Here is a 12,983-nt window from a genome sequence, read left to right on the forward strand (position 1 = left end):
TTTTACCCTGCTCGAAAGCTTCAAGTTATTTTGAGGAAAAAAGAAATTAGAGCTCATAATGGTGGTCAGGTTAGAGGGATGGCCAAAAAAAAAAAAAAAAAAAGACCCCCAATTCCTGTTCCCGGTACGGCGTCCCCTGGCTGCGAGAGGGCGCTGCCTGGAGGGGGCAGCAGGGGGCACCCTCCCCGCTCCTGCCCTGCAGCCCTCCCCGGCCCCCTCCCCGCCCCTCGCTCGCCCTGACGTCCCCAGCACCCGCCTCTTTCTCTCCGGCCTTCAAAGGGCGCTGGGGGCCGCGGGGCCTGAGCTTCAGGCTGTAGCCAAGCGGCACTGCCGTCTTCGGCCAGCCGCGGGGCACCTAGTGCACGCCGGGTCCCTGGATTCCCGTCGCGTCCCGCGCCTCGGGAGCAGGTGCCAGGACCGCCGCGCGGCCGCAGTAACTTGTGCCTCCTAGCGGATCGTAGCCGCGGGCCGCTAACGCAGGGGTGGGACGGAGGAAGGGCGCGCAGGTGGGGGCACATGGAGAGCGGCAACGGGAATGCTACGGCTGGGGCCATCGGGGCGGCGAGCGAGTCCCCTCAGTGCTCGCCGCTGCCGGGTGTGGAGGGCGCGTTCGCGCCGGCAGAGCCCGACGGGGCGGCGGAAGGCGCGGAAGGCGCGGCAGGCGGCAGCGGCTGCGGCGACGGCGAGGGCGGGGGCGGACCGCGGCGGGCTCTGCGGGCAGTTTACGTGCGCAGTGAGAGCTCTCAGGGCTGCGCGGCCGGCGGCCCGGAGGCGGGGGCGTGGCAGTGCCTGCTGCGGGCCTGCGAGGCCCAGGGCGCTCACCTCACCTCCGTGTCCTTCGGGGAGCTGGACTTCGGGGAGACGGCCGTGCTCGACGCCTTCTACGACGCAGGTGAGAGCGGCTTCGTCCCCACCTCAGTCCTACTTTACCTCCCCTCACAAGAGCCAGGGTACCCGCCCTGCCCCCTTGTTCCCCTCTCCTCGCCCGCCTCTCCTCGCCCCCCACCCTCTCGGCCCTCTCCCCCTCGTCCCCTCTCCTTGCCCCCTCCCCTTAGTCTCCGACCCCTTCCCCCCTCCCCTAGTCCCCGCCCCTTAGTCCCCCTCCACTCCTCCTGCAGTTCTCCCCTCTTCCCCTTGCCTCCAGTCCCCATCCCCTAGTCCCCCTCCCCCAGCCCCCCTCCTATCCTCTCACCCCCTGAGTCCTTAACATTGCGCCCTTTTACAGATAAGAAAATAGAGCCCACGGGCATTTAGACTCTCATTCTTGAGGCGTTTTAAACATCAGATAACCCAAGAAACAGCCTGTAACCCAGACCCTACCAAGCCCCCCTTCTCCCGAGTTATCCAACTTTTGCATTCGCACTCCTGGCAGGTCTCTTACGGGACGTGGGTCCCAACGCAGGCTATACATTAGAATCACCTGGGGAGCGTTTAAAACTCTGGCTGCCCAGATCGGATCCCAGGCAAATGATATCAGCACCGGAGGCCTCAGAAGTGTGTCATGCTTCCCAGGCGATTTCATTCTGCAGCCAGGAGTGGAAATTGGTGTCTCACGTGTGTGTGTTGCTTCTACTTAGAAATACTCCAGTGTTCTTTTGCACACTTCAGTTCTCGTCCCCAAAACACTGATGGTGGAGTGTAATCCACCACCCTGTGATGTATATTTTATCCCATAATGCCCAGCATTCACGGGTTCGGGGGTACCTTTGCTGGAGTGGGACTCTAGGTCTTTAAACTCACTGTAATATATGTGCCGTGAGAATCCAGCCTTAAGAACCGGACTTGAGGTTGGCAAGAGTTTCTTTCGGTGTGGAATAAATTGTTGCTTGGTGTTTTTTCCCTTACAGCGCATTTGGTGACAAACCTCTGGCTCTTGGGTGACGTTCAGAAGCATTATATGTGAGACAGTAATTACCTGGGAGTCCTTGTGCCTCAGTTTCTCCACTGGTCAAAGGGAGTAACAGTGCCTACCCTACACCTAAAAGCAGATGAGCTAGGAAATGGGAAGTTACTTTGCTGTAATAGTAAGCTAGGATTATTAGGATTCAGCCTCTGCTGGAGGCAGCACGGATCTGTTTTTCTTGCAGAGCAAATTCTCCCCAGCTGGAGGGGTGGGGGGGTGGGTGTCAGGCTTGTTTAAACAAGTGGCAGCTGGACCCGTTGAAAGCAGTCTCCTGACACTTCTGACCACACTGACGATACTCTTCAGCACAACATCTTTTTAGAAAAGTCGTTCAGGAGCCCACTTCACCTAGAACCACTCCGTTTTCTCGATTTCTATTCATTCTGCTCCAAAATTGGAGTTTGAACAGATTCTTCTCTGAACGGTTACATGTTCCTTTTGCCGTCAGGCACAACACTCTCCTTCCTGCTGGTGCCAGTTCTGAAAGATTCGTGTGCAGTGGCTTTTGCTTTTTCTGGGGTGGTGTGTGTGTGTACGGGTCGAGTGTGAAACTACAGGCTTTCAATTCTAGAGCCACACAACAGACGTCACCTTGGCTCACTCCAGCCCAGATAGCCTAGGATGTTGGGCTGCACTATGAGCTCCCTTTGGTTAACCTTGTCCTGGTCTTGAGTAAATCATTTCTCAGTGTATTAGAATTACATTCAGAGATTTGAAAAAGTACCTACACAGTAAGTGGGTTCCTGGGCTAAACAGATGACCTCCACTGACTCCTGGATTCCTCCTCTATCACTCACAGCTTTTTGGTCTTTGCACCAAAAAGATACAGAGCTCTCACTCTGGCTTCTTTGTAAAAATTCTAAAACCACGCTGTCCAATTTGGTAGCCACTAGACACAGGTGGCTCTTGACAGTTAAATTGGTTAGAATACAATAAAAATGGTCAGTTCCTTAGTTGCGGGAGTGGCTTTTAAGGTACTTGATAGGCCAGGTGCAGTGGCTTACACCTGTAATCCCAACACTTTGGGAGGCTGAGGCGGGAGGATTGCTTGAATACAGGAGTTTGAGACCAACTTGGGCAAAAAAAAAAAGGCAAAAATTAGCGGGATGTGGCAGCATACATGTACCTGTGGTCCCAGCTACACGGGACGCTGAGACAGGAGGATCACTTAAGCCCAGGAGGTCGATGCTGCGGTGACCTGTGTTTATGCCACTGTGCTCCAGCCTGAGAGACTCTGTCTCTAAATAAGTAAATAAATGCGTGCTCTGTAGGCACAAGTAACTCCCAGGTGAGACAGTGAAGTTATAGAACCCTTTCCTCATCTCGGAAGGTCCCGTTAAGCAATGCTGTTCTGGAAAAAATGCTTGTCGGGGAGGGGAACTGTTGAATGGCCCAAGTTTTTTGTACTTTTTTTAACTTTAAGTTCTGGGATACATGTGCTGAACGTGCAGGATTGTTACATAGGTATACATGTGCCATGGTGGTTTGCTGCACCTATCAACCCATCATCTGGGTTTTAAGCCCCGAATGCATTAGGTATTTGTCCTAATGCTCTCTTTCCCCACTTCCATCCCCCACAGGCCCCAGTGTGTGATGTTCCCCTCCCTGTGTCCTTGTGTTCTCATTGTTCAATTCTCAATTATGAGTGAGAACATGCAGTGTTTGGTTTTCTGTTCCTGTGTTAGTTTGCTGAGGATGATGGTTTCCAGTTTCATCTATGTTCCTGCAAAGGACATGAACTCATCCTTCTTTATGGCTGTATAGTATTCCATGGTGTATATGTGCCACATTTTCCCTGTCCAGTCTATCATTGATGGGCATTTTGCTACTGTAAATAGTGCTGCAGTCAACATGCATGTGCATGTGTCTTTATAGTAGAATGATTTATAATCCTTTGGGTTTATACCATTTGACCCAGTAATGGGATTGCTGGGTTAAATGGTATTTCTGGTTCTAGATCCTTGAGGAATCGCCACACTGTCTTCCACAGTGGTTGAACTAATTTACACTCCCACTAACAGTGTAAAAGTGTTCCTATTTCTCCACATCCTCTCCAGCATCTGTTGTCTCCAGACTTTTTAATGATCGCCGTTCTAACTGGCGTGAGATGGTATCTCATAGTGGTTTTGATTTGCTTTCTCTAATGACCAGTGATGATGAGCTTTTTTTCATATATTTGTTGGCCTCATAAATGTCTTCTTTTGAGAAGTGCCTGTTCATATCCTTTGCCCGCTTTTTTGATGGGGTTGTTTTTTTTCTTGTAAATTTAAGTTCCTTGTAAATTCTGGATATTAGACCTTTGTCAGATGGATAGATTGCAAAAATTTTCTCCCATTCTGTAGGTCGCCTGTTCACTCTGATGATATTTTCTTTTGCTGAGCAGAAACTCTAGTTTAATTAGATCCTATTTGTCAATTACTTCGTGCAGTATGTCCATTTTCATGATGTTGATTCTTCCTATCCATGAGCATGGAATGTTTTTCCATCTGTTTGTGTCCTCTCTTATTTCCTTGAGCAGTGGTTTGTAGTTCTCCTTGAAGAGGTCCTTCACGTCCCTTGTTAGTTGTATTCCTAGCTATTTTATTTTCTTTGTAGCAATTGTGAATGGGAGTTCACTCATGCTTTGACTCTCTGTTTGTCTATTATTGGTGTATAGGAATGCTTGTGATTTTTGCACATTGATTTTATATTCTGAGACTTTGCTGAAGTTGTTTATCAGCTTAAGGAGTTTTGGGGCTAAGACCATGGGATTTTTTAAATATACAATCATGTTGTCCACAAACAGAGAAAATTTGACTTCCTCTCTTCCTATTTGAATACCCTTTATTTCTTTGTCTTACCTGATTGTTCTGGCCAGAACTTCCAATACTATGTTGAATAGGAGTGGTGAGAGAGGGCATCCTTGTCTTGTGCAGGCTTTCTAAGGGAATGCTTTCAGCTTTTGCCCATTCAGTATGATATTGGCTATGGGTTTGTCATAAATAGCTCTTATTATTTTGAGATATGTTCCATCAACACCTAGTTTATGGAGAGTTTTTAGCATGAAGGAGTGTTGAAGTTTATTGAAGGTCTTTTCTGTATCTATTGAGGTAATCATAGTTTTTGTCTTTGGAACTGTTTATGTGACGGATTATGTTTATAGATTTGCATATGTTGAACCAGCCTTGCATCCCAGGAATGAAGCCGAGTTGATGGATAAGCTTTTTGATTTGCTGCTGGATTCGGTTTGCCAGTATTTTATTGAGGATTTTCACATCGATATTCATCAGAGATATTGGCCTGAAATTGTCCTTTTTTGTTGTGTCTCTGCCAGGTTTTGGAATCAGGATAATGCTGGCCTCATAAAATGAATTAGAGAGGAGTCCCTCTTTTTCTATTGTTTGGAATAATTTCAGAAGGAATGGTACCAGCTCCTCTTTGTACCTCTGGTAGAATTAGGATGTGAATCTGTCTGGTCCTGGGCTTTTTTTGGTTGGTAGGATATTACTGCCTGAATTTCAGAATTTGTTATTGGTCTATTCAGGGATTTGACTACTTCCTGGTTTAGTCTTTGGAGGGTGTACGTGTCCAAAACTTTATCCATTTCTTCTAGATTTTCTAGTTTATTTGCCTAGAGGTGTTCATAGTATTCTCTGATGGTGGTTTCTATTTCTGTGGGATCAGTGGTGATCTCCCCTTTATCATTTTTTATTGTGTCTATTTGATTCTTCTCTCTTTATTAGTCTAGCTAGTGGTCTGTTTTGTTAATCTTTTGAAAAAACCAGCTCCTGGATTCATTGATTTTTTTTTGAAGGGTTTTTCATGTCTCTATTTCCTTCTGTTCTGCTTTGATCTTAGTTATTTCTTGTCTTCTGCTAGCTTTTGAATTTGTTCGCTCTTGCTTCTCTAGTTCTTTTAATTGTGATGTTAGGGTGTCAGTTTTAGATCTTTCCTGCTTTCTGATGTGGGGATTTAGTGCTATAAATTTCCCTTTAACAACTGCTTTAGCTGTGGCCCAGAGATTCTGGTATGTTTTCTCTTTGTTCTCATTGGTTTCAAATAACTTATTTATTTCTGTCTTAATTTTGTTATTTACCCACTAGTCATTTAGGAGCAGGTTGTTCAGTTTCCATGTAGTTTTGCAGTTTTGAGTGAGTTTCTTAATTCTGAGTTCTAATTTGATTGCAATATGGTCTGAGAGGCTGTTTGTTATATTTCCATTCTTTTGCATTTGCTGAGGAGTGTGTTACTTCCAGTTATGCGGTTGATTTTAGAATAAATGCTATGTGGTGCTGAAAAGAATGTATATTCTGTTGATTTGGGGTGGAGAGTTCTGTAGATGTCTATCAGGTCTGCTTCGGCCCAAGTATGTTTTAGGGGCCATCATCTATGGGAAATTTAAGCACTTCCTGTCTCCTGTTCTCACAGCAAGTCAAAGCCAGGTTTGACTGTGGCTTTTCATCTCCTTGTACTGTTTCTTGGGGTCCTGTGTGGGTCTAAATCTTGAGGCTCTGTGTCACTAGTGCATATGGTGGATTGGCTGAGCTGCAGGAAAGTGGCAGGCAGGCCTTGGACGTAAGCAAGAACAAGTGGATGCTGTTGGAAAAGGAAAGTCCCATGGGCTAGGAGGGGCGGAGCATGTCCCATTTGTGTTTTCTAAACTATTTTAAAATTATTTATCTTTAATTTTTGTACATATATATATATATAGATTTTTTTTTATACAGGGTCTCACTCTGTTGCCCAGTCTAGAGTGCAGTGGCGCGATCTTGGCACACTGCAGCTTCAACCTCCCAGGCTCAAATGATTCTCCTGCCTCAGCCTCCCAAAATGCTGGAATTACAGGTGTGAGCCACCCCCATGGCTCATTTTGTTTATTTTTTGTAAAGATGAAATCTCACTCTAAGAGATCTTATGGACTCGAACTCCTGGGCTCAAGTGATCCTCCCACCTCGGCCTCCCAAAGCACTAGGATTACAGGCGTGAGCCACCACCCCTAGTCCTTGTGGTTTTTTAAATTGTGACAAAATATGTATAACAAAATTTACTATTTTGACCATTTTAAGTGTTCATTTCAGTGGCATTACATATATTCACACTGTTATGTGACCGTCAACAATATCCATCTCCAAGCTGGGTGTAGTGGCTCATGCCTGTAATCCCAGCACTTTGGGAGGCTGAGGTAGGCGGATCACCTGAGCTGAGGAGTTTGAGACCAGCCTGGTCAACATGGTGAAACCCCGTTTCTACTAAAAATATAAAAATTAGCCGGGCATGGTGGTGTGCACCTGTAGTCCCAGCTACTCAGAAGGCTGAGGCAGGAGAATCGCCTGAGCCCAGGAGACGGAGGTTGCAGTGAGCCAAGATTGCATCACTGCTCTCCAGCCTGGGTGACAGAGCGAGACTCCATTTCAAAAAACAAACCCCCCCCCCATACCCTGGCTGGGTACAGTGGCTCATGCCTATAATCCCAGCACTTTGGGAGGCTGAGGCGGGTGGATCACCTGAGGTCAAGAGTTCGAGACCAGCCTGGCTAACATGGTGAAACCCTGTCTCTACTAAAAATACAAAAATTAGCTGGGCATGGTGGTAGGCACCTGTAATCTCAGTTACTCGGGAGGCTGAGGCAGGAGAACTGCTGGAAGCCGGGAGGCGGAGGTTACAGTGAGCCAAGATCGTGCCACTGCACTCCAGCCTGGGCCGACAACAGCGAGACTCTGTCAAAAAAAAAACAAAAAACAAAAAAATGCATCTCCAGAACTTTTTTAATGCATCTCCTAGTATGCATCTCCAGAACTTTTTTTTAAAGACTTTTTTTTTTTTTTTTTTTAACAGCAGTTGTAGATTCACAGCAAACTTGAGAGGAAAAGTTCAGAGTGTTCCCATCAACACCCCTGCCCTTATCATGAATATCTTCCACCAGACTATGGCACTTGTGACAATTGATGAACTTACACGTATGTTGACACATCATGATGACTTGAAATGTTTAGTTTACGTTAGGGTTTAGTTTATGTTAGTTTTTTTTTTATTTTTTTTTATTTTTTTTTTATTTTAAAAAAAAGCAAGGTCTCACTCTGTCACCCAGGCTGGAGTGCAGTAGCGTGATCACGGCTCACTGCAGCCACGACCCACCTCCCTGGGCTCAAGTGATCCTCCCACCTCAGCCTCCCAAGTAGCTGGGACTTACAGGCAAAGGCCACCATGCCTAGACTTTTTTCAGCTGCATCCTGTGTCTCCCTTCTAGAGGTTCTCATTGTTTGCTAATGTCTTAAAGACTTGAGGCAACTTGCAGGAAGCAAAGAGATCTGTGTGATTTCATCTTAAGCTTTCCCAAATGTTGTGACTGTGGAAACTATTCTCCTAGGATGCTATAATTGAATACACTTACTGTAGTAGGAAATCTTAAAATGACTTCAGGACTGGAAGAATACAATGCTTTTATCTTCGGGGAGTACACCATTTTGTTTACTCTTAGAATAGTTAGGTGGTTAGTTAATGACCAGTGTAAATGAGACCTCCACCTAGATGCTAATTAGCAGCCTTCTAGAGTTAGCTATTAACTGCTTAAATGACAAGAACAGCTTCTGAGGCACAAGTGATCTTCCTATACCTGTTGTGTCTGGCTTTGCCTAACTTCACTCTTCTCTGACCTCATTTAAATGTCACTTCCCTGATCCAAGAGTCCTGCTTCTGATTTTTTTCCTTTGGTTATGTGCACAGAAAAGTTGTGAAGTATTGCAATAGACACTAGGACATTTTCATATTTTCTGAATATTGATAGAAAAACTAAGTCTAGGCTGGGCGCAGTGGCCTCGTGACTAGTGCTGGCCAATGCGATGTGAGCAGCAGCAGCAAGCGTCACTTTGGGCTTGAGGCAGTTAGATGGTGCGGTCCTCCGTGTCTCTGCCTCTATTGTGGCAGACTTGAAGATCAGGGATTGAAGATAGCAATTAAACCATTGAAGCGTTGGGGATTTGCCTGTTGTGGCAGCATAGCTTAGCTTATCCTGACTAATAGAGCTTGTTGTGCGTTCTGCTAAAAATGCCTGAATGCATCTCTTTTCTCTTTCTTTTCTTTTCCTTTCCCCCTCCTCTCCCCTCCCCTCCCACAGGGTCTTGCTCTGTCACCCAGGCTAGAGTGCAGTGGCGCAAACAGGGCTCACTGTAGCCTCACCTTCCTGGGCTCAAGCAATCTTCCCACCTCAGCCTCCTGTGTGTGTGATTGGGACTACAGGTGCATGCCACTATGCCCAGTTATTTTTATCTTTTTTTGTAGAGTTGGGGGTCTCACTATATTGCCCAGGCTGGTCTTGAACTCCTGGGCTCAAGTGATCCTTGTGCCTCAGCCTTCCAAAGTGCTGGGATTACAGGTGTGAGCCACCATACCCAGCCCAAACGTACCTGTCGTTTCAGCTCATTTTAGTGGGCTCAGCCCAGGTGTGCATTTGCTGCTACAAGAAGGAGCCTGAAAAATGCCTTAAGACTTCTTATATCCTGTGGCCAGGCATGGTGGCTCACGCCTGTAATCCCAGCACTTTGGGAGGCTGAAGCGGGCAGATCACCTGAGGCGAGGAGTTCAAGACCATCCTGGCCAACATGATGAAACCCTGTCTCTCCCCAAAAATACAAAAAGTAGCCGGGCATGGTAGCCCATGCCTGTAGTCCCAGCTCCTTGGGAGGCTGAGACAGGAGAATCTCTTGAATACAGGAGGTGGAGGTTGCAGCAAGCTGAGACGGTGCCACTGCACTCCAGCCTAGGCAACAGAGCGAGACTCTCAAAAAAAAAAAAAAAGAAGATGACTTCTTGACTTCTTATAACTCGCTGAATATTCCTTCCTCATCATTCTGGAGAATGCATAAAGTTCAGATGAAGATGGACCTGTGGGAGATGTGGGTTCGATGGCTGTGCAGTGATGAAACACGCAGCCCTCTGATTTAGCGCATACATTTTGCATGCCATCTACACATGGTCGGGACACTGGCCACATCTATTTAGCAGAGCATAGGGGCAGTTGTTAATTTAGACACTGCCTTCTGTAAGGTAAGTAAACATGGATGAGGAAAATCCCCTACCTAGCAGTTCATGTCAGAAAGCTAGGAGTCAGCGATTCCACTCCCTCCCTCATTGTTAAATCCAAGTAGTTCCAAAATGGTTCTCAAATCTGCCTGCTTCTCTCTATATGTCCTGCTACTGTCATGGTCTAAGCACCATTTTCTCTCCAAGTTACTGCCAGTAGCTTTGTAACTGGTCTCTCAAAGTTGGGCCAGTGTTGCTGCATTCAAATTTATGTATCTGCCTAGAGGCCACTGTATCCTGGTTTCTGTCCCCATATTAGTCCATTTTCACACTGCTAAAAGATAGTACCTGAGACTGGGTAGTTTATATGCAAAAGAGGTAATTTTGTTTTGTTTTGAGACAGGGTCTCACTCTGTTATCCAGGCTGGAGTACAGTGGCACAATCTTGGTTCACTGCAACCTCTACTTTCCTGGATTCTCCAGCCTCAGCCTCCAGAGTAGCTGGGATTACAGGCATGAGTCACCAATGTCCGGCTAATTTTTGTATTTTTTGTGGAGGGTTTTGCCATGTTGGCCAGGCTGATCTCGAACTCCTGAGCTTAGGTGATCCACCCGCCTAGGCCCCCCAAAGTGTTGGGATTGCAGGCATGAGCCACTGTGCCTGGCCCCAAAAGAGATTTAATTGACTCACAGTTTGGCATGGCTGGGGAGGCCTCAGGAAACTTACGATCATGGCAGAAGGGGAAGGGGAGGCAAGGCACGTCTTACATGGTGGCAGGAGAGAGCACAGGAGAAACTGCCAGTTTTAAGCCATCAGATCTCATGAGTACTTCCTCACTATCATGAGAACAGCCTGGGGGAGCCGCCCCCATGATCCAGTCACCTTCCACCAGGTCCTTCCCTCCCACACGTGGGTTTTACAATTTAAGATGAGGTTTGGATGGGGACACAGCCAAACCATATGAGTCCCCACCCCCACCTGTAGTCTTCCTCTGAGCAGTACCTGTTCACCTTTCATATCCAAGTTCTTCAAGGGAGCCTGCATGGACTCCCTTCCTTCTCCCTGTTGGCTTTCGTATGCTGAGGTTTTCTTTCCTTGCAGGCAACACAATTGTGATTAAATAATAATAATTATTATTTTTTGAGACTGAGTCTCGGTCTGTCACCAAGGCTGGAGTACAGTGGCATGGTGTTGGCTCACTGGAACCTTCACCTCCCAGGTTCAAGCAATTCGCCTGCCTCAACCTCCTGAGTAACTGGGATTACAGGCATGTACCACCTCACCTGGCTAATTTTTGTATTTTTAGTAGAGATGGGGTTTCATCAGGTTGGCCAGGCTGGTCTCGAGCTCCTGACCTCAGGTGATCCGCCTGCCTCGGCCTCCCAAAGTGCTGAGATTACAGGCGTAAGCCACCGTGCCTGGCTCTTAAATAATTATTGATTTAATGATTGATCTTCTGCCAGACAGTGAACTCGTCAATGGCCGGGAGCCAGGTACAGTTTTCTTTGCAACCATTTGAGTGATTGCTAGGAATATCTACCCAGCTCCTGTTAAAAATAATCATCAGTGGGCACAGATGACAGCTGGCTTCTCCTGTTGAGATAAAGCAGAACTTATGTGGTGCCCTCAAAAGAAATTTAGGATGCAGTTTCCAGTGGCATGTTGAAAATGGTAGCCAGGCCATAGATAGAGTGCGCTTACGATTTTATTAAGAAATAACGTCCATCCTAATGGCACATTTCTACGTCTGAACCTTTCTCTTCAGTGGTGCATATCTGACAGAAGAGACTAGAAGAACTCACATTGGACGTGCTAGGATGGAAGTAGTGGTTTCAATTATATGCTGGGAATCCTGGTTCCATTTTGGTTTGTCCATATTTTCTATGCTGTATTTTCTAGAATATAAGTATGATTTTTACTTTAAATAAGTACAGTAGGAGATTAAAGATAGGGTTGTAACTCAGAAGCTTTCTCCCTCTCTCCCTTCCTGCTGGAGAGAGTAGCTGGGTATGCTCAGTCTAGACAGCAATGACTGCTCCCAGGGACCTGGCTGCAGAAGTCCCTGGCTGGACCTTAGCTGTCTTCTGCTGGACTTGGTTGTTGCCTTGCCCATAGGGGACCTTCCCTGAGCCTCCTTCCTTTTGATGCTGCTGTTAGTGCTACTGACTCAGAATTGAGCCTGGAACTTCCCTCAACTTAGTCATGTGGGCCAACTTTGAAACAAGTATTGCACCTGCAGCGTTTAATGGAGACATTGCTGTCTCAGGCTTGAGTCCATTTTAGAGTAGATATCTGTGGGCTGGGCTGCTACCTTACTGGCTGTGTATTATCTGTTACTAGGGCAAAATGCATTTTCAGTTCCCCACAGTCAACTTCCAAACATAGTTTTGGAATACGAACCATAAACTGTTTTTTAAAAGCCTTCTATGTATCTGGCTTTGAAATAGGTGCTGTTTCAATCTTGGCCAAATAACATGATTGGAATAGGACTGAACTTTCTATAAAGTAGGCTGGAAAAATTCTTGTTTCCCAGTAACTTGCACAGGTTTTGGCAATTGAGTGTGGTGGGACTGGCAAAAATGCCTGTCAGTTGTTGGGGCTTGGTGTGGGGAGAAAGAGTGGTTGCGGAGCCGAAGGGAGTGGAGTGGTGGGTGAGTCTTGGCAGGAAGGAGAGCTCATTCAGGAATTGGGGTCTGTGGCAGGCCATCCCAGGGGCCAGGCAGAACTGGACACACACAGGGAGGGGAAAGAGAAGGTAGAGAGAAGCAGGAGAATTTGATGTAGATAACTTTCTCTCTTGGTTTTTTATATCATGGAAAATTTCAAGCATGTACATTACCCAGCTCTGACAATTATTAACATCCTGCTGTTCTCATTTCTTCTTTACCTCTGTCCATTCCCTGATTATTCTTTTTATTTTATTTTATTTTATTATTTTTTTTTTTGAGATGGAGTCTTCCTCTGTTGCCCAGCCTGGAGTGCAGTGGCGTGATCTCGGTTCATCGCAACCTCCATCTCCTGGATTCAAGTGATTCTCTTGCCTCAGCCTCCTGAGTAGCTGGGATTACAGGCATGTGCCAC

General features: G+C 46.5%; 1 protein-coding gene across 1 annotated transcript in view; it reads left to right on the top strand.

Moving 5' to 3' along the window:
- Positions 1-256: 256 nt before the first annotated feature.
- The window catches only part of MAP3K15 (mitogen-activated protein kinase kinase kinase 15), a 149,306-nt gene continuing 136,579 nt past the window's right edge, over positions 257-12,983 (top strand). The window contains exon 1 of the mRNA XM_064364478.1: positions 257-892. Within this exon, the coding sequence (XP_064220548.1) occupies positions 517-892 (376 nt within the window). The 5' untranslated portion in view covers positions 257-516. The remainder of the gene's footprint in view (positions 893-12,983) is intronic.

This window comes from Aotus nancymaae, unplaced genomic scaffold (genome assembly GCF_030222135.1).
Source record: "Aotus nancymaae isolate 86718 unplaced genomic scaffold, 86718_ANA_hifiasm-v0.15.2.pri h1tg000058l, whole genome shotgun sequence".
NCBI classification, from domain to species: Eukaryota; Metazoa; Chordata; class Mammalia; order Primates; family Aotidae; genus Aotus; species Aotus nancymaae.